The sequence below is a fragment of the Phoxinus phoxinus genome (genome assembly GCF_949152265.1).
Source record: "Phoxinus phoxinus genome assembly, chromosome: 11".
Lineage (NCBI taxonomy): Eukaryota > Metazoa > Chordata > Actinopteri > Cypriniformes > Leuciscidae > Phoxinus > Phoxinus phoxinus.
The window spans coordinates 19,146,005-19,168,557 of record NC_136886.1 but is presented as its reverse complement, the minus strand read 5'-3'; the positions used below and the strand labels follow the sequence as shown (position 1 = coordinate 19,168,557).

The window sequence follows — 22,553 nt, the reverse complement described above, 5'->3', positions numbered from 1 at the left end:
ACTGGTGATCCTTTATGTTGTGTTCGGGTCATTTTGACCCAGAGAGGATTTTCTTTTTCCAAAAATATTATGGGTAGGTAATGTAGCTTACTGACTTCGCTCACTCAGGGTATAACTAGCCTACTTCCCAATTATTTTGTTACTTTTTGGGGCGGGGTTTCCCCCCACCTTTTTACACTTGTGGTGTTCTCGGTCAAAAATGACTGGCCTACAAAAAATTGCTTATTCTAACTCAATCTTTGTCAACTTGTTTTCTTTCAATTAGGACTTTTTTTTTTGGGAACTGATTGATCGTAGGTTTCATTGATCTGAGCACACAAATATACACAAAACCTGCCCTAATTGAAAGAAAACAAGTTAACAAAAATATTTAAACCAATATTTGGTGATAATATACTTTAGCATAAGATATTTACAAGCTATTTTTTGTGACCGCGAACACCAAATGTGTTACAGGGTTTTCAACACAGTGCAAAATTTAGTGTATTTTCATTTTTCATCTGTATTAAAGTTAATTGCAATGATGAATGTTCATTAAAAAAAAAGATGAATTACTGACAGAATTAGGATGGAAACGGTGAATGTAAGATTTGTGTCTTCCCTAATGTTGCTGGAAAGCTGGAGTGACAGCGCTCTGGCTGTCTGTACACAGCACCAGGGGTGTGTGTAATGTTCCAGATATTTGGTGGCATGTCTCAACACCTTGAGCTGAGGCACAGATGTGTGAACTGCTCTGATACTATAGCTGGGTGTGATCACCAGTCAAATTAAATCAGAGCTGTCAGTTACGCTTGTCAGAGGCATACTTCCCGACCCGTCAGCCTGGAAACCTGGCAACCTTCATCTTCCTCTAGCAGCCCTCCAGAAAAAGGCCAAAAAAAGGGGAATCTGGGTATAATGTTGTGTGAGCAAAACTGCCAAAATAATTTTGTGTAATTGGACAATGATCCAACAGAATCGAGATGATAGTGCGAAAAATGTTAACCTGTCTGCGTTCTGCATTCAAAAGGTAGCTTTGTCTCTGAAGTTTGTCTTGGGATGTGTGCCAAAATTATTTGACAGATGTGATTGTCACCGGTTAGCCAAGTTGAGAGCTTGCCTCTCTCTTAGCGAAATTCTCACAACTTTAAAACAGTTATGGCATGGGTGTCCCAGCAGTCAGTTATCCACACCCTGGATAAGCAAATGAGAACACCTCTTCCTATTAAAGACTTTATGAGGGAAGTTACACACGTAAAGTCTTTCAGCTCACCAAATGCTACAGACTGCATCTGCCTCGGGCTCCAGATCTCACACTGATGACTTCACCACTAGGGGCCAGGATTTGATCACTAATGCTCTGTGGGGTGCTAAACTTGGTTACAGTTAAACATATGAATGCATCTCTCTGAAGATTCAGTTACTGCTCTGCCAGTCATAGTCTGTTTTAAATAATCCTAGTTGTATCAGTGTGATATTTTGCTTATACTTAGTCTTACGAACAGCTGAAAAATACTTGGAAAATGACAGTTGCTTTTTTTTTTTTTTTTGTACTGCATGATAATAGGTAAATTGAACATGCTTGAGTGAAATTGTGTCGATCGCAAGTTCTCGTATTAAAAAAAAAAATACCGGAGAGGAACACAGTCCGTCGGAACAGACGTGTTTGTAAGCGCCTACAAGAGATTCCAGAATCAATAGGACCAAGGCCGTAAGAATGTTCTATCGACGCTGAAGGGTGTCTCTTACTGAGCACCAATTAACCAAAATTAAATCCACTGTTTCTATTGATTGAAAGGGTAAAGGCAAAAGTTTGCCTGAGAATTAACTGTCAAGCCCCCCAAACCTTTTTTCTTGCGAAATCCTTCAAGGTTGTGGTTCACCAATCTCATTAAATTTTCCAATTATTCCTGGAGTTGGATGTGATATTTTAGAGCTTTGAAAAGAGGTTGCAGGGTGATGTGTGATTATAGAGCATTTCTGTCAGGAAGAGATCACTGAATTACATGTGGTATTAAGAGACTAGATGAAAGTGTGTGAATGGTTTTCCTGTGCAGTCATCACATATAGTGATATTCTGCTTATTGATGTGTTGATCACAAGCAGGTTGGTTCTAAAACTTAATTTTTACAACCAAATTTTGAGTAAGGCCGTAAAAGCAGAAAACCTATTTTTTTTTAATGTAGACAAATCTTGATTTTTGAAAGGAAAAGTCTTTTATTTTTATAAATTTTTGTATAACTTATCCCCCCCCCCCCCCAATTTCTTCTCTTTCTTTTGTCTTTTTTCTTAATTTATTATTATTATTATTATTTTACATATACAGTAGGCTATATATTTCATGTAATCTCGGTTATAGAAATGGACCAATGTTAAGTTGCCAGAGCCATCTGTTGGTCATTAGGGGTAGTGACCAGTAGGAAATACTGATAGAGCCAGCTAATAGGAGTGTAATAATATATCGTATCACAATACAAATATGCAACAATATGTATCGTGGATAGTGACAATATGTATTGTGTATAGTTCACCCAAAATGAAAATTACTGTGTGAGAAATAATGTAAGTTTACAGAGTTTTGGTGTCAGTACTACATTAGGGTAATATAGTGTTGAATATAGCTAATGTAGGATAATCCAATGGGGGGGAATATTTGTGGGTCCTGATAATGCCGAATGTCTTATGTTACCAGTAAAAGTGGCCTACATTAATTTAAATATATCTAGTCTAGACAGTGCAAGCATTCGTCTAAAATAATTCTGTATTTTCAGCATCAGAATCATGAATATTGTAATTCTGGTGTCACCATTGTCCTGTGCATTGGGTTACCAGCACCAAGTCCAAGCCAAATAATTTACACCCCCCAATGTAATACCAAATTTTGCATTTTTTTTGTTAACCTTTTATCTTATGTAGCCTATTGGAGTATCGCAATAACATTGTATCGTGCAGTTCAGTATCGTGATATGTATTAAATCGTGACATGATGAGGGTATCGTTACACCCCTACCAGTAGCTTAAATATTATTATTATTATTAATTGATTGATTGGAGACTTCATTTTATTGAATTTAAGTAAATCCCTACTTTACACCTGTGTGGCTTAAGGGAAACACAGTTGAATTTAAAATTGTGCAGATTGCATCTGTGACACACAGTCATATTTAGCTGTTATGCTGAGTCCCACTTGCAAACAGATTCCATAAAAAAATAAGCATTAAACCCTGACATTTATTCCAAATTGATACAAAAAACTTTTTTTTGATGATTTAAAAATCAATTTAGAATTGATATTGTTTACTTATGTTCTGAAATGCATACAGTATGTTTACACCACGCTTGTTTGTTTGTATAGTTCAATATATATTTTTTAAGATATCGTCTTATTTATTGTCCACATTTTGTTTCGTTTTTGGTTTGGTTTGCTGCATTTTGACTTCATTGAGAACAACCAGACGGTGCACTTAGTAAAGGGGCTTCGGTGCCCCGATATTGATAAGAGCACATTAATTGGAATAAAGAAGGAGGGCCTCTTCTTCTGTCTTTTGTATACATTTACTGTTATACTCATTAGCTTCCCGTCGTCTCCCAGCTAGCATCTTCTTTACAGCCCGCCGGGAGTCTCTCGGGAGGTTATTTACAACTCTCCATGGGGCTCTCTCTCAGGCTACCAAGCACACCCCCTACCTCTCCTTCTGCATGCATCCCACCTCCTCTTTGATATGTTTGGGAGTTGCTCTGATTGAGTGGGGCTCTGGTGTTAATGACCAGTCTGGATGCAGCTCCGCCCCCTCATTCAGCTTTAATAGATGCCATTGACAAGCAGCAGGGACTGATAAAAATGTGATGATTTTTTAATATCCTAAGGGAGCCTGTTCAGGGGGAGATGGACCACAAAGTGCAAGCTTTGCTTTATGCGGTTAAGAATGGGTGTTTTTTTTTTTCATTAGCAGAGTGTTATTTTAGATTAAGTTTTGGTTAAACAAAAGTCAGTTTGAATGTGTTTACATCCGTCAGTTCAGTCCTGATTTAGACAGGAATCCTCTGCCACTATTTGCCCTTTTCCACTTTTATTATGTTGCTCATGTCTCAAAGCTTGCACGGCACATTACGTTTTAAGAAAAGGTAATAAAAGTTGTTTCATCCCGAAACCTGCGCCGCTTGACATTTCTCCAAATTTAAGCGTATTGATGTCTGCTCGCTTAGACCCGATCCCGTCCTCAGCGTGTAGACAAGCGTTGACATTGACATGCTTTCATCTGATTGGTCACGTGTCTTCAGCAAAGCGGCAGTGACAAAGTTAGCTTTATTCTTTCACACTACTCAAGCAAGACAGATGTATGCGAGTCTGCCCTCGATCACAGCGGCAGATACGCGCCCGTGCAGCCCCGTCGTATTTAAATCAGATCTCCAGTAATCATCACATTTCACATGAAGAAAAATCAACGCCGTACAACAGCTAAAAAAGCACCTGCAACTCATGACCTGAGAGGAAGTATATCTCATGGCATATTGCTTTCATATTTTACACAGGATAACATGCAACAATCAATGTTTATTTTTCATCAAGAGATGTGTTGCCGCGTAAAAGTAGCGGAATGATGCAACTGCCAGAAAACTTTCGCCTCCTTTACGTGACAAACTCTTTGCATCATTCTTTAATGTGAGAGAGGCTACTGGTGTAAAGGCCCGTCGACCTGCGCTACTTCGCACCCACTGCCCAGCTCATGATAAGAGTGCCCTCATTAAAACTAAAACCCCAGACCTGCTCAGCTTTTTTCCTGCTCTCTTGCTCCCTTTTTAAATAAGAGAAGTTTTAAACTGACAAAGCCGCGGGAAATCCCCATCAGACATCCCTCCCTTAATCCGTCTAATTTTGAAAGGTATTGTTTAAGGCTTCAAAGTTTATATGGTTTAATCCTCCTCTAACACTACAGGGCAGCAAATGAGGCCATGTCAGCAGCTCTGGCACCACTAATCTACTTCACACAACAGAAAATCCTCCTTCTAGATAAGGTTGCATAGGTTTCCTGTGAACTCGCCTTTTGATGTTCCTTACCTGCTATTGAACATGACTTCTGTCTTAACCCAACTGTCACTCACTCCCTGTCCCCTTTTATCATGCCCAGTGACCCCCCTTTCCCCTCTCCCCGATCCTAAATCTACCATCAGGAGGAACAGCCATTTCACTTGCTCTATTTTAAGAAAGAGTACCGAGGAGAGATGTGCGATCGAGTCTTTGAGAACGTGTTGGCGTTCTTTTAATTTGGGTTGAGGAAGGATGTGTTCTTTTGTTTTGAAATCCAGAGCCAAATTTGTGTGGACCGCTTTTAATCCGGGTTAGTTAACAGAGTCGCAATGTTGCATCACCTTGGCTGTGAATGGCAACCTCTGGAAAATGCAACTTTTACAATGCTGTGGCAACCAATACCTTAGAGTTGGCAGACTTGGCTCCTGGTTAAGTAGCGGTTTGTTAGACACAGAGGGAGAGATGGCTAAGGTAGCTGCCCCTGCACTCTGTGGAGATTGTGTATTGAAGCAGATTTATTGCTGAGCTCTCAATTTCCACACTGCGTTCAAAAGAAATTGGATTCTTGCCACTCTCTGCGCATCTTAGTTTCTTTTCCAAACGATGGGGAAAGAGGGGGGAAAAACAAACTCAAAAATGTTCAAGGGTTGTAATGTATGGTACCTGTATTGTGTGCAGCATATGACAGCTATCCGACGTATATTTGCTTTCCTATAACTCAGAGAGTACAGCAGCATTGTTAATGTGGAAAGGTTAGAACAGAGGTCAAGTTTTGGATGTTCCATATTAAACATTAAAATGTGTGATTTATGTGCATGTAAATGTATGGTTTGATGATTAAATAGTCAGACATGTTAACTGAGACCTCTGAACTCATTTTTTCAAATCCTTTATTTCATTATTAATCAAAATATAATATGTATGAGCGTTCCCTTGCAAAAGATAAATAAATAAATCCTTCCCAAAACATCTCTTGTCCCGTCAGCATGTGCTGTGAAACCCAGCAAGAGTTTCCTCCTGTCACTGCTGCTCGGTGTGTTAAGGAGACTGTTTGAGTTGAAGTCAACGCTTTTCCTCAACATGGCAAGAGAAGAAGAGAAAGACAGGCTCTCCTCAGTCTCTGTGAGGTGTCAGGTTGAATAGCTACCTGTTTGTTTGCTCACAGCTGTGCTTTGTTAGTCTCTCACACTTGAGAGGCGGCTTCATAAATTCACAGTGTGTCAAACAAATCAATAACTCCCATTAACCGAGGAAGAATCTCTGCTCTGTACTTGAGGGGCCTTGGCCTTCCTTCTTTGTTTAGATGTGTTTTTTTCCTGTGATAGAGGAAGAGGGTATGGGGAAAAGAAAGACAGGTAAAAGAAAGAAAGAGAGGGAGCGTAATGGATAAAGTGAAATTGAGTTTGGCATGTTGCCGATTGACATAGACAGTTAACTGCTCTGAATAACTTCTCCCACCTGATCTTTCTTTTGGTTGTAGTCCTCTCTTTTAGGGAAGAGTCTAAAGGAATTATGAGAGGTTTCACAGCTAGGGTTAGAAGTGTTTGGGTAATCAATTTCTGTCTCATCACTTGCATGCATCAGGGGAAAAATATAAAAGGAAAATGCAATATCTTCACCCTACTTCAAGAAGTTATTTTTTAATAGAGATTAATGCGAGTTCTGGGAATGTGTCTAATATTTATAGAACATGCTTTATGGTTCTCTGCATTTGTAGTACACCATATAATTGTATTCTTGGAACATAAACTTCCAACTTTTGGCCTTTTGTCACCAGCATATGAGGTGGGAAAAAAAGTTGAAGACACCAAAGTGGAACATAGCTACTAGTTTGTATTCTCCTATGATTAATAAATATCCAAGAAAAGTTTACCTTCTGGGGTTCTAGAATAATATGTAATGATAATATGCAATTATCACCTCTTATTTTTTCAGCAGTAACCTCAAGATGAGGTGCAACTCAAGTGTTAGAACAAGTGCTGATGGAAAGAATAGGGGCTGAGAGAAGGAGAGGAGAGAGAGCACATGACATATGTGTGTCGTGTAAGTGTTAAGTGCTCTTTTACTTGTGCAGTTAATTTAGTCTGATCACAGGGGGACCTCCTCTGATTCATTGTTGTTTGTGAATTCAAACATGTTCATTACTGAGCATATTTCAAGGAGGGAAGAAAGAGAGTTAGAGCGAGATTGAGAAAAAGAGCTAATCGCTTCAGATTGATCTCCGCGCCGAGCGTAAATGTATTTAAGCTCATAATCCTTGTAAATAGCTTCCAGCAAGGCAAAGGCAGCCTTTTAACATTGACTAAATGAAGTAAATAGAAGCGAATGAATTTTTAAAAGACGCATTGCAGTTGAACCCTGTTTGTTATGTATGGAACAGATCAGTGTGGAAACTGGGAGCTAATGAGGCCTGTAAATTTAAAGCTAAAATCATATTCTGAGGCTTTGCCACCCTGCTGTTTAGGGGTTTGCAGTGAAGTTCGTTTTTAAATGCAGAGCGTCTGTTCTTCCTCCGAAAGCCCCTCACACCCCAACAGATGGAGAGAATATGGAGCTCGGAAGGTTTACCTAGGAGGTGGTAACAGTGAAGCCACTCATTAACACTGAATTTAACACTTCGTTAGCAACGCGGCTTCCTGTTGAGAGCAGCTAGTGCTGAATGTCAAATCCTCAGAGCATACACTGTGGCCTAGCAGGACAACAGCAAGCCTGGGCCCCTTTAACACACCCTTTAAACACACTCCTGTTGTCCCACAGGTTTGCTGGTGTCGAGCTGCTGAAAACCATCAAATATAATTAGATTGGCTGATGACACCTGAGCTATATTTCTCTGGCTAGTCATGAACGGGAGCGATTCTACCTGTGTGTTGTGTGTGTGTGTGTGTGTGTGTGTGTGTGTGTGTGTGTGTGTCTGTCTGTGTATGTTTGTGCAGTGTGCCAATTTGTCAGGTTTGAAGCAACAACAGTCTCGTGCTGGGATGTGCTTTGGCACCATCAGAGAGTGATAAGACAGAATAATATGATCTTATTGGTGGTGTGCTTTGTTCCCATGGAAATTGGTCAATTTTAGCAGGCGGCTGAGAACTTTGGTGGGAGAAACAGGAAGGTTAGATCCCAGAGGTGCATTCACATAATTAAGCTTCCTCACCAGGACTTCCAGGGCTAACATTGGGGTGTGTTGTGAAAAGAAGCGTTGACAGTGGGTGTTTGGGATTGTGGCAAAAAAAAAAAAAAAGTCGGCCATCTTCTTTAGGCCACTATTAGTTCATTTTAGAAAAGTCTAAATTATTTGATGCTCTCTGGATATTTCAGGTTGCATTTTTTTCCATAGGTTCTAACATTTATATAAAACAATTAATGCATTAATTATTAATATGTACATTAATGCATGAATTAACTCTTTTATGTTGATTGTTTTAATTTATGAATTAAAAATCATTGAAATTACTGTTCTTATGTCATAATGAATTATAATATTTTAACAAAACTGCCTTCAGCTGATTATTAATATTTGAAATCATTTTGAGCAGCAAAAAGTTATGTGGTTCAGCCTACAAGGTCATGTGCTTCAAAAACATACATAATTATGCAGGAAGAAAAGATGCAAAGAGAAATTATATCATAGAGAGGACCTTCTTCATGAATATTCTTGATATTTATTATCTTGTCAAATATATTTTAATACTATTCTTTATAATAATAAAAAAACATGAAATCAAAAATATTTCTTGAAACCAACATGAATACAAATAGTACTTTTCAAAGAACTTGGCCCTTTCTTTATCAAGGGCAGTAGTCCACCATGTCATTGACCACTAAAACAAGTTATATGGAGATATACAGATTTAAAACTGATCACTTGTCTCTCTTTCACAGATCATCTTGCTCCGTTATGGCGGCAGTACAAGAGAGTACAGAGGAAGACAAAGAGGTAGAATCTTCCTCTGACACTCAAGAGTTGACAAGCACATCTTCTCCCAACAACAACAATAACAACTTGGATCCACCAGAGCCCCTGCCCTTGGACAGTCCCCAAAACCCTTTAAATGGAGTCCAGCCGAACCCATTTGTCTGTGGTAGCATCCCTGCTGCCCCCAGCACAAACGACTCATTGCCTTCAGGAGCACTTGTTAATGGAGCTGCTTCACACTGTACCTCAGAGGAGTCCTGCGTCCACAACAAAGACGTGTCCCCTCTGCCCGGGACAGACACTAGCCCTGAGGTGTTACCGCCTCCCAGTGAGCTTCAATCAGACACCCGGCAGAAAGCAGAAGGGTGCGCCCTAAAAGTGCAGCCCGCACGGGCCTCATCTGAATCAAACAACAGTGACGGTGAGGCCCCCCTAGATGTGCTGGTGGGGGAAGGCTTGGATACCAGGCCAATCAGCCGACTGTTGGCTAGAAAGGGAATCAAAACAGGGTGCTTATGGGACTTTGATTCTGAGTTGTCAGAGAGTTCTTCTGATGACTGTGATGGTCTAACTTGGGGCCTGCAGGAGAAGTTCATGCGGATACTGTTGAAAAGCAGTGTAGCTGGTGATGGGGTAAGAACAAAGGTGGAGATTGATGGGGCTCCACCTGCCAACCAAAGGCAGAGGATGCGTAAAAAACGCACCATGGAGAGGGCTGACACTGGAGGACAGGTTTATGATGGCTTTGATTACGCATCCCAGAATTCCCTATCTGACGAAGACTCAGATTTTGAGTCGTCCATTAACAAAGAACATGCCTTCAGGAAAGAGCCAGAAAGTTTGAAAGCATATGCTGGCTTGCGCCTGGAGAAATTCTGCGACAAGTCAGCTGCCATGAAGGAGCTAATTTCAAGCGAGAAGGAAGAGAGATGTGATGAAGGCGGCAGCGACATAGAAACAAACACCTACATGGGTGAAAAATCGGCACGGTTAAAGACAGAGACAAAAACAGACGAAGAGCTTTCCTTTTTCCCGTGTTCAAAGTGCAACGATAATTTCAAGGAGAAGAGGCATTTGCATAGGCATATGATGTATCATTTAGATAAGAATAAAAAGGTGAGACAGGAACACGTTCCCCGACCCTTTATATGTAGAGAGTGTGGGCGTTCATTCCGAGACATAACCTCTCTGCAAAAGCACATTGTAATCCACCAGGTGCGGAGGGAGAGACTGATGGAAGAGATTAAAGGTTTCAGTAAGATAGATGTCGAGGGAAGAAGAGCTTGTCTTCAGTGTCCCCAGTGTGTCTTTGGAACGAAATGCCCCAAAACTTTCGTCCATCATGGCAAAACTAATGAGAAGGATAAGTTGTCTTATAGCTGTGAGGAATGTGATCACATGACTACAACTGAAATGGAGGCACATGAGTGTACAGCTCACCACACCACATGTGGCAAGACTGGCAACTCTTTTGAATGTCAAAATTGCACATTTAGAAGTATGAATAGATATAGTCTCAGAAAGCATGTGGAGCTCATCCACGGGCAGCCATATTATGAGAATTATGAACCTCAATCACACAGCAATGTAGATGATCACATAAAAGCTTTGTTTGACCAACCTAAAACCAAGGACTTATCTTTACTGATGCCAAAGATTCAAAGCACAGAGAAGCGGTCTGTTAGGGACAGAGGTGAGCTGCCCTTTAGGCCCAATGGCTCAGCTGACCTTAATGTGAGAAGCGAAGAAACACAAAAAGCCTGTCACGGTTTCAGCTCCTCCCTGATCAAATGGAGCCCTGGCAGCCCTGCAAACAAGCTGTCACCATTCTCACTGAGAAGTGACAAGCCAAGCAAATTATCCCCTCTGCCTACAGAGAAAATAGACGTGACTACAGGTCTCCCGTACGTCGAAGAAGACAATCAAGAATATGAAAGCGCTGTCTCCGAAAAGAGGACAAAATATCTTTCCAGCTTTGACGTACATCTTACAACGAAAACAGAGGCCGTGAGTAAAGCAGCCTGTCTGAACCTTGGCACTGAGAGCCATCCCAAAGATCCTTCAACTGGCAGTACTTTAGCACTGCAAACGCTGAGGCACAAAATACCGTCGAAAAGAAAAATGTCAATCCCGTATCGCAACACCCATGCCAATATTCCTCATGTGCGTCTTCCAAAATCTGAGCCTCAGTCTCCACATTGGGACTCTACTACACCACAAGAGGGAGATGACAATGAAGGTGCTCAGGATTTTAGCGACTGCACCAAAGAGTCTCCGGATCAGTGTAATAGCAAGACCCCCAGTGAATATTTCATCCCTCTCCACAACAACATGCTGGACTATGCCAATTATACTAATCCAGACAATAGTAGAGTGGAGGACAGTGATGATATTTGTACTTTTATAGTGAAGGAGGAGTGTATTGAAAGTATAATAACTGAGGATAACCCTGATCATGTTGTTTATCAGCAAAGCGATCCTTATGCAGAGTATATTGTCAACCCTTTGTCTTTGGTGGGCAGGAAGTGTTGTCCCTACTGTCCCGCAGTGTTTGAGTCTGGGGTGGGCTTGTCTAACCATGTGAGAGGACACTTACATAGGGTTGGGCTGAGTTATGATGCTCGTCACGTGGTGTCACCTGAGCAAGTGGCATCTCAGGACCGCCAGCCTCGCATACGCAGAAAAATTCCCTCATTGAATCGCAGAATCAGAAAAGGTGATTATTGTTCACCTTTCCTTGTTCAAGTCATTGTGATTTTAGATAATGCTCTCAAGCTAAAATCACACATGCATAACCCATATTTATGTATGTGTACAAACATTTCTACATGTAACTTATTAATTTAAAGTAATTATGTGCTTTCATCATGGCAGATAAGCCAGAGTCTAAAACCGAGCACACCTGTCCCCTGTGCCTGGGCTGGTTTGACACTAAGACCGGCCTCTCCAATCATGTGCGGGGTCATCTGAAGCGGATTGGCAAGCCTATTTCGGGTGCTAGCAAGTCACCTCTCTGCATTCTGACAGAACTTCTTCAGGATGAGGAGGAGTACAGGAACATTATGAGGGTGTTTGGTTCCAGACCGCACTTTTCAAAACCTTTTGTCTCTCAAAAGTTTGCCAGCAGCGATGGACTGTTTCTTACATCCTCTGGCATTCCCATGAAGATCCATCATGCCACTGGCACACCAGACGAAGGGCAATGGACTATGATCAGACGCCCCCAGGTCGACAGGGAGAGGAAGAGGACCAATAAGGTCCGATCTAGCACTTTAGAGGATCTGCTGGGAAATAGGAAAGTGGAGCAGGAAATGGAGGTGGAAGGATGCTCAGAGGATGCCAGTTCTCCTTTGACCATCTCCTACACTAGTGGCAGTATACCCAGATCACCATCTGTGAAGCAGGATCCTACCTGGAGCCAAGGTTAGGAACCACACAATCACTCAATCGTGTAATTTGATGTTATCCAGAAAACAAATTAAATATTAATTTACATAGGGAAGCCTATTTTATGTCAGCCTCTGAAATTGAGATGAAAAACACCATGCAGCTGTTTTTCCACCCAGTAACAAGGTTCAGTAAAGTGCCTTTATTTAAAATTTGAAGACATTAGTAGTCTCTCTTTTGAAGAAATGGCCCTCAGCCATTATGATGAAATATTTTATTTCTAATTATGTTTTCTCACCAACAGCTTAAATGTGTGTAAGTGTCTCTGAGACATAGAGGTAAACAGGTTAATAATTAGACACCCAATCAGTGAAGTGTTTTTTTTTCTCAACCAAGATACATGTTTGAGTTGATAAGCTTTCTGTGTTTGTTTAGAGATACTATATTTCTTTGATAATAGCATTAAACAAACCAACAAGACACTATTCCAGTATGTCTGTTTTATGGAAGCATGTTTCTCTCACTGAATAAAAAAAAATATATAATGACTTTTTATCAAACAATTTAGATATTTTTGTTCTTAGAATTGTGAGGTATAAACTAGAAGTCTAACTTGTGAGATATAAACTTGCAATTGCGTGTACAAAAGTATTAATTGCAAGAAAAACGCAATTACCTTTTTAATTGCAAGTTTATGTCACAATTCCTCTAATTTGCACGAGAAAATTGTATTTTATTTTCTATGGCGGAAACAAGCTTCCATTTTGTCCAAATCAAAATCATGTTATTATATATATATATATATATATATATATATATATATATATATATATATATATATATATATAATAACATAATTTTGATATATATATATATATATATATATATATATAACACAAAAGGAAAATGAAGACTGAGTATGTCAAAAAACAAAACAAAAAAACTGAACTGATTGGGTTATACAGCTATTAGTCAAGTCAAGTCACCTTTATTTATATAGCGCTTTTTACAATACAGATTGTATCAAAGCAGCTTCACAGTGATAACATGAAAATAATACAAAAAAAACAATTTCATCATCGTCCACCTTTAAGGCAGATCTATAATATTGTTGAATATTAAATGTCCCCAACTAAGCAAGCCAGAAGGCAAGGCAACAGCGGCAAGGAACCAAAACTCCATCAGGTGACAGAATGGAGAAAAAACCTTGGGAGAACCCAAGCTCAGTCGGGGGCCAGTTCTCCTCTGGCCAACGAGCGAACAGTGTATGATTATGATTCAGGAGCATTACAGGTCAGAAGTCAGAATGAATCAGAGAGTTTGGGGTTTTAGGGGTTTATTGAGGGAAAATTATCTCTGGATGGCATCTTACTTTTTTGTTTGTTCCTCACACAAAGATATCGTACCATTACTCAAGCTTTGAATATAGCGCACAAGTCACAATTTTCTTTTGGCAAACAAAAGAAAGATGTTATTATTTGTAAAAATCTTTTTGATGTCCCTAGTGGCTTAGAAATTTAAATGCCATATTTAAGATGACAATAACTTACTTATGTTTTATTACAAATGCCCATTTAGCTTCAAGTTTAGCGGCTGAAAAATAATTAGGCTTGTAATTGGCCATTCATTTCTATTTTCTCATGCATTGTGAATGGACAAAGAGAGCTTGGAAATACCATTGATACTGAGCAATTTTAGTAAAAACAAAAACCCCTCCATGACAAGAATCTTTTGCCTGTTCACTGACAGCTGAGCGTGTGATCTGTCTTGTTTCGAGTGATGTTGAATCAAAGAATCTGAGAGTGACAGACAGGTGAGGTTTCAGATATCTGGGTCACAATCCAGCGTTGAACATTCTTTATTCCCACAACATAGGGTTTTTATTGTTGTTAGTCTTTTGTTAATAGTTATAGCCCTTGAAGTGCAAATAATAAAGTAGTTTAAGTGCTGTAGCATTGATTTGAGATATTTACAGTAAGCATGGGTAGAGATGATCAATACAGTGTAGCATGACTGCACAGCCTTGTTTCACAGCCGCTCTCATATGTTTTTCCACCTCTACTGCCTTCATTATTTACAGTGCACCTTAAAACCCAATTTCAGTCATACACTCCATATTAAATATGTATGACAGACGCCTCATATTTAAGACAAAGTTCTCTTCCTGTAACCTTGAAGTTGCCAGTTGATTCCATTAAAAGAGAGAGTGAACACAAGATTCAGAGAGTGCAGGGTAAAAGTTTGCCTCTCATTGAAATATTGTAGCAGGTACAAAAAGAATGAATGTCATCAAAAGTGGCTTTGAAATTCAAATGTAAAACGCATAGCTCTCTTTTATGTACTGGAAACACATCAGATGTATTTGCACATCTTTGTTTCATGCGTACCCAAATAAAACTAATTTCATTAATAGTAATAAAACAACAACTAATTAATGAAGTTTCACAATCAAATTTATTTCACAGGTTGTCCGTTTTAATTGGATAAACAGTGATTAGTAAATTTGATCTGATTGTTCAGCCATATTCATATAATCAGGTCTGTTGCTTCATGTTCTGCTAGAACTCTCTGATTGGAGATGAAGCACTGACAACTGTTGAAGGAAGTTCACCGAGGCCAGTTAGAAAAAAAGGGACATTTGTGATTTTCAGAGTAGTTTTGATGGATACACCTGTAAATGGTGACTTTTTGTGGTGATTATTTTTTCTTAATCAAACAAGGCAAGCCTATTTCAGGTGCTAGCAAGTCACCTCTCTGCATTCTGACAGAACTTCTTCTGGATGAGGCGGAGTACAGGAACATTATGAGGGTGTTTGGTTCCAGACTGCACTTTTCAAAACATTGTGTCTCTCAAAACCGTGCCAGCAGTGATGGCAAACTTGGGCATTGACATTTTCAGGAATGAACTGGTGACTCTGTTTTTACCTGTCCGTGTCTGTGAAGCAGTTTGTAGGCTATTTCAATAAGAAACTGTCATATCAAAAGGAGTTTTGTGTATGTCCTTTTGTTACTATTACCCAGAGTGACCAAAAGACCATGACTTTGGCATTTTTCCATCTTCCATTATGTTTGTATTAGGGCTATCAATTCAACATGATTTGGTACAATTGATTAATAAAACATACAAATGGTAAAACTGTCCTATTATCAGAACAATACAAGAAATAAACTTAAATGCAAATCATATTTTTAATATGAACGAGTTAAAACCATCCACAAAGGACACGTTATTGTGTTCAAAAACGTGCCATGGAATGGAACATGATGTTGGGGTCTGGAGACGCAGTTTTGAAACCTTGTTAACTTTCCACATTGTTTTAAAATTGTGGCACTTATGGTACAAGATGCTGAAAAAACAGCATCCGTTTGACATCTACATGACCAGCCATTAAAAAATAGTGCAGACAGAATGTTGAATATTTGCAAACAGCATTGCAAAGTTGTGTGGTTGGAACAACAGCTCTCGACCTGTGGTTAGAAGCATAGTTTCTTGTTTGCATGACATGTGGACTTAATAAATCCTTATCTGCTACCTCAAGTTTGGACACATTTAGACGATAAAGACACAAACACCTCAGGGAATTCTCGCACCAATTCATCAGTTTGCTCTTTCAACGGAGTGAACGAAACTACAGGTGGAGGAACAACATCTCTCCACACTTGCCTCCCTGTCAAATTATTAGAATTATAGAAACACCATTCACGGGTGATGATGGATGCACTTCAAGGGTTACCTTTACTTCAACTAAATCCGATTTTAAGTTAACTTAAAGGTACAAAGGAATGGATAGTCTGCAGCCTTATTCCCCTTATTAATACAAAAAGGTAGGGTTGCTTCTTAAATTAACGATTCAGATGCCCCAGTATCTCTAATAATCTTAACTGGTACTTTGTCAATGCCATCAGGTACAGACACCAAACCCTCAGTAATAAACGGAGCATAATTTTAATAAAAATTGGTCCTTAGAAATTTAGCAAGTCCTCACAATATAGGAAAAATAAGTGGACAGTCTCTCTACTAATAATGTAGGAACAACCAAATTTACCTTTTTACCTCACGACCTCAGTGTGCCTGCCAACACCGGACATTTATTTTCCAGTGTTAAAGCAATAATGGAATTATGGCAAACGTTAACATCAGAGTTTCATTTTAATTCATCGTTTTATAAAATTACGGACGAGCCCCCATTTGTAACAGCCGGCTCTTAGGCTGCAACAAAAAGTAGATCAGACGTGTTAATTCCTAAAAAAACAAACAAGGAAAACAAAGATAAATTTAACATAAACAAAGAAACGTGTCAGGGTCGGGCAGGACACAAAACATAGCGCACACCATCGAACTCCATGCCGGAGACGATCACCCAAAACCATGCTCCCACAATTAACTCGGTGTCCATCAGGTGTGTCGGCCACGTCCCCTCCAAACGGCATCTAAAAACACACACAAACCACATGAGAGCCTAGGCTGGGACGTCACACAACTGTAGATTTGCATTTAACTGGACACATTTTATACAAAAGTATAATGAGAGGAGATGAGTAGTTTAAATCATTGCCCCTAAAAAACAAACAAACAAACAAACAAACCATCAAACTGATTGCAGATACTTGCTGAGAACATACAGTACGACTACATGTCCTCAAAAACAGAGTGCACAGCCGATCTTTATTATATGAAAACAGATGGAGTGGGAGGTGATGACACTCAGGGAATCACAGTTTTATTTTCTTCAAGCTGCTGTGTTCCTTTCTAAATTACACACTCATGTAGCCGTATAACCATGCTTTTGTTATTTATAGAGCAGTCATGAGTGGAGTGCAGCTACAGAAAAAAAGCATGAGGTCATCTAACTGTTATTTAAATACTCATTAGCTCAAAACTTTTTTTATTTATGTGTAATCCAGAGAAGTTTGCAGTAAATCAGAAGATCTGCATCCACTGCAACGCGACGTTCCACAGCGCCGTAAGCCTGTCCAATCACCTTCGAGCGTATGCGCGACGGAAGGAAATCGCCTTATTAGAAGGAACAAGTAGGGTTTCATACTTGCTCTTCCAATCTGTTCTAATTGAATCATCTAGACACTCAGCTTTTCATTGATTATAATTACATCATTTGTTTCACAGCATATGATTGTAAACAGAAGAGGCCGAGATCAAGGCCTGGGCCAAAAAGGAAGGCGTTTTCATCTTCACACGCCGTCTCTGAAGTGATCTACAGAATGACCTGCAGGTGCTTTACAACACTCCTGTTCTTCATCACCACACTCTCTCCAACCAGCTCTCATATCTTTCTTTATTTCCCCCAGGTTCTGCGATCTGATCTTCCAGGGTCCTCAGTCAATTCAGGAAGACTGGATCAAGCACTTGCAGAGGCATCTTATGCACACGAGTATCCCCGGCATGGGTGCAGGTATGGTGGAGGTTTCAGCGCTGTGTAAAGAGCTGTGTTCCCCATCTCCCCCCGAGCGCCTGCTCCTGGATACACACCCTCCTCTCAGTCTGCCTGAGGGGGTCTCCTAAGCCACGTTTACACACCAGCTACGCTCACTGTACACCTGTTCTGCACATGTTCATAAACAAATACACATATAATACTGCATATGCATCTCGATATGAATACAGATTAGAAATATAATATAAATGAAAGATTTTCTTATATTACATATTATTCATTTTTCTCTTTGTTTTATTTCCCGATTTTAATTGTATCGATCTTCGGTTGTTCTTAAGGGCATGCTATTTGCAACATAGATTTAGAGTTTGGCTATATTTAGATCTTGGATGTGCACATTAGGCAGTCTCTCGCTGCAGACTGCGGTTCTCTGCTGCTGTGACTTGCAAGTCTAAAATCCAGCAGCTAGATTGTAGAAACGATCCAAATCATAGAATTCAGAGGTCAATGTTTAGAACATGGCACTATGACGATCAAGATCACTTGATTTAATGCTATTTACTGTAATTTTGCGGCGCAAAGTTTATTTACACTGACAAAAACACATGTATAACCAATTTTTAAGAGATTATATTAACATTATATTATATCTACAGTAGTGCTTTATTTCTGGTTAAAAATTCATATATTTACTCTTATGCATCATTTAACACATTAGGGAAAAATGTTCATATTGCGGATAAAACATGTAACACGCAATCTTTTATTATTTTTGTTTTCAATGCTATTATCAAAGAAATGAACTGTGAACCTTATGAATATATCAATGATTATTTTTCAAAGCTTTCTAGTTGTTTAGTAATAGTAATATCATGGGCAATACTGTCATAATGCAATATTAATTAGTTCTATCTATATAATGTCAGAAAAATGTCATTGTTCTATATTATTGTTGTAAGTTGCTGAAACCTCTGCAAATGCTATTTTTGATCATCATTTTATGGTGCTACAATGTAAGGTAATGTAATTTGTCTCACAAATGCATAATAACGCAACTAATTATCATGTTTTACTTTAGGATACTAAAGGGAATCTTTACCACTCATTCTTTCTGAGGTAAATGATTTCTTTGCATTTGATTGTAAATAAAGCTGTTGGTAAAGACCAACTGGAGGAATAGTCCTCCATGCCTTGGTCAGCCCTTCAAATAGTTACCATGTAACTATGTACCATTACTTGGTGATGATAATGTGCAAGCACATACCGATCAATTAAGGTATACAATGTGTTAATGAGCCGAGCAAGCGTTAACACGTTGTATTTATGTCTCTGTTAAGTCACTAATAGCCAATTAAAATGTAATTGTGATTTAAACCTTTGTTTCTTTTTCTGCTGTAATACTTATTTACACTGCCACTTTGTTGACCAAGGCTCTGTCCAACACTGTCGTTATGTAAGTATCAAGGATTTATCAGCTCTGTTTTCGTGTAGTAGAGGAATAGCACTGATAATATCAGAGAAAGCGGCTTGACCGGGGTTCATCAGTAAGCGCCTGGACCGGGAGGCGACCTCACAGTTTGTCCCGGGCAGGGCTTAGACTGGCGATCAAAGCTGTACAAACCAATTGTCATCACGTTCCTCCGGAGGGAATTTGGAGTACATTAATGCCCCTGCTTTGGGAAATAATTGTATCTCTCTGTGACTTCATTAGGCTCTCCTGGACAAATCAAAAGGCACTCCACCAAGGCTGGAAGCTGCATGGTGGGCAGACAGTGTCCCAAAGGGCCGAATGAATAAAAAACGAGGGATTATAATGAGATTGAGCTAACCATGACCAGGATTGAGTTTTTCCATTATACCATCGGCAGCTTTAAGAATGAGGTGGACGAGGGGGGAGGCAGGAACATAAAGAAATGTGTAAGATCCACACCAGCCATCTGCCACGGGGTTGTGCCGCTGACAGACCAGAGCACGCTTATCATTAGGCAGTGAATCAAAGAGGCCTGCTCTCTGGAGATTCCTCCATTAAAACAGTATACAAGTGTCATCACTTCTCGGTGTGCAAGAGAGCACATCTTATCTGAAATCAGGAGGCATAATGACTCGGATTTGGAAAACAAGAAAGAGGCTTTCTATTAATCACCATATTTTATTTGTTAAATCGAACCTACACATTGTATAAGGAAGAGATAGCATGCTATGTTATTTCATATTAATGCTGTAATCTTAGGTGGTAATTAAAATCGCCCTCTGGCGGATAAGCACGTTCTTAATATTTCATTGGTGCAGTTGTGACAAAGGCAGACTAGGGACCTCAGGAAGGATAGAGAGGGTTTATCTCACATTACATTTATCTCTCGATCATAGTCTCAGGTGCACCTGAGGAGATACTGTTGATTGATTGATTGACGGACACTCTTTTTACCCTTTCTTAGTGTTTTGTCTCCTAAGACTGTCACTTGTCTTGACTTTTTTTCCCTCCTCTGAAGTGGCAGGGGCGACTCAGGGATCAGGACCAGTAACCGAGCCCTCGCCGTTGTCGACCGTGCCCTTGCTTTTGCTTTCGGTCATTCCTAAAGTGTAAGAGCCTACACTTCCTCTGTGAAAAAGAGAGAAAAGAAAAGCGAGAGTGTGAGAACAAAAAAATCAATAGGTTTCCATTATCTGGTTGGGCAGTGTCACTGGCCTGTCAATGATCCCGCTACAGTCCCGGCACAAGGGTGAGACGAGCCCCCAGTCAATCGCCACTGACAAGAGGAAAACATGCTGACAGCAACCAGGAACAAGTCAGAACACAGATTTGCACTTCAAGCGCTCGTCCGAGGGGGCGGTGTAAGGGGCCACCAAACGACGAGGGGCCAGACTCAGGCTGAGAGGGGGGCATGGTACAGGGGGCTCTGGCCGGGTTTTCACCCCCTTGTCTGAATGTCTCACTCCCCCTCACAAACGCTTTTATCCTCGCATCAATTATTTACCTCTGGATACACCAAAGGAAACCCAGGTGCACTGATTGTGGCCAAGAGAAATTCATCACCTTCGTTGTTGCCACAAGAGCTCTCTGTTCCGTTCCTTCTCTTTCTCCCCCCTTTGCTACCCATTCTCACTGTCCCACAAAACAAATAATAAAAAATAATAGTATTGAATATGCATGTAGGTGTATTTTGTGTCACTGAATGCAGATCATTTTAAATGTAAGCAATCTACACAGCATCTCATGATTTTATTGCAATGCATGAAAACATTAAAAAACTCAATTTGTTTCTTTTTAGAATGGGCTGTTTTGAGTTTTACTTACTCCCAAAAGTTAAGATAACTTTTTAAATGTTGTTTATTCAAATTAATTTGAGCAATCAATTGTACAAAGTGTAGTTTACAAAAAAAAAAAAAGAAAAAAAAAAGACAAGTGTAGAGTACTTTGCCTCTAGAGTAGGCTATCTTTAGAACAATGAGAGACAGCCAATAAGTTAAGTCCAGTTTTACAGACTCGTTATGGGGTGTTAGTATCAGCCCTCCATTTGAACCCTCTTAAACCAAACCCTCTCACGCTGACCGCTAAGAGAGACATCAACCACTCCACAAAACCAGAGAAATCAATACATTTTGACAAGGATGAAACCTGTTTGGGATGCACCATTTTTGTGCTCCAAAAATATGCTTTAGCCCTTGTCACATTCAATTATATCTGTGGCTTGTCTGAGCTTCACCACAGTCAGCTTATATGGAGCAGGAAATCCATTACTCTGTCTCAGTGTTTATATCTGTATTTCTTGTAGTACTGTGATTTTAAACACTGTTTATTCTTAAACATAAAGTGAAATTGCATCTGTATCGTTACTAATTATGTGGAACTAGGTCTTATAACAAAGGTTAATGAGAAATTAGCTCGCCCATTCGCTCTAAATTATTTCTAATGGACGGTTTTTTCAAAAGGCTTCAAGCTCTCGGGGCATCATCTGACATGCGGTATATAGAGCCTATTAATTAATGCGCTTTCCCGCCAATTGTTTTTCAATTAGTCCGCCTTCTTTTTTTCCCTGAGTTCCCTTTCCTTGTCTAGTGCACTAATTCGGTATAGTGGATGACTGCAGGGAATTCAGGTTAATATGTTGACAAGCCTCGAACAATAGCGAGTCATGTCGCTGTGCACGCTCGGCTGGTTCGGTTCATTTCAGCAGCTGACAGCAGGTCCTAATCATCCGTTGCCCTAAAGACACGTCATTACGTACAATTATGACGACATTATTACAGTTGTCTATTTTAAAATGTTTCCAATTAATGAGGCAGGCTGAAATGTAATATGTAGCATTATACGTAGGCTATAATGAAAACAGCCAAACTTCATCTTTGAGATTTTTTATATCCTTTAGCTAATTAAACACAATTATTTTTTATTTTTAAATGTTATTATTATTAATACAATCTGTAGGTTATTCTATTCTTCTTCTTTATTATTATTATTATTAATAATATTATTATTATTTAATTTGATTAAAGCGTTTCTGTATTCTGTGTGTTAATGTGTCACCGTTGTTAGGACATAGATAGGCCTATTATATTGACATAACCGGCATCGGCGGCATGTGATGGTTGGATTGGAGTTAGAAGAGGATAAAGTAGGTAATAAATAACAGCAACAATCATAATATAGCCTAATTCAGAATTCAATAAGAACAACTTATCAGTTAGCTAGCCTACCTTGCTCGGTGTGTAACATGCTAAAAAAATCCCAACATCAACTAATAATAATAATAATAAGATTAGGCTAATAATAATAATGCTTTGAAATGCGTGTACTGTTTGAAGAATGAATGCCCGTATAGCAGAGCTGTAGGTGTGACTGGTCACTGAGCAGCTG

The 22,553-nt window shown here is 39.5% G+C and overlaps 1 protein-coding gene across 2 annotated transcripts in view; it reads left to right on the top strand.

The window, feature by feature from the left end:
* The window catches only part of znf644b (zinc finger protein 644b), a 34,863-nt gene extending 13,797 nt beyond the window's left edge, over positions 1-21,066 (top strand). The window contains exons 1-6 of one of the 2 annotated variants that reach the window (XM_079627917.1): positions 7,004-7,051; positions 8,885-11,634; positions 11,793-12,341; positions 17,211-17,336; positions 17,431-17,536; positions 17,613-21,066. In XM_079627917.1, coding sequence (XP_079484043.1) covers positions 7,041-7,051; positions 8,885-11,634; positions 11,793-12,341; positions 17,211-17,336; positions 17,431-17,536; positions 17,613-17,826 — 3,756 coding nt within the window. In that variant the 5' untranslated portion in view covers positions 7,004-7,040 and the 3' untranslated portion in view covers positions 17,827-21,066. Of the gene's footprint in view, positions 1-7,003; positions 7,052-8,884; positions 11,635-11,792; positions 12,342-17,210; positions 17,337-17,430; positions 17,537-17,612 lie in introns of those variants that run through there. The other variant, XM_079627918.1, reaches the window with a different exon arrangement.
* The last annotated feature ends 1,487 nt before the right edge of the window (positions 21,067-22,553 follow it).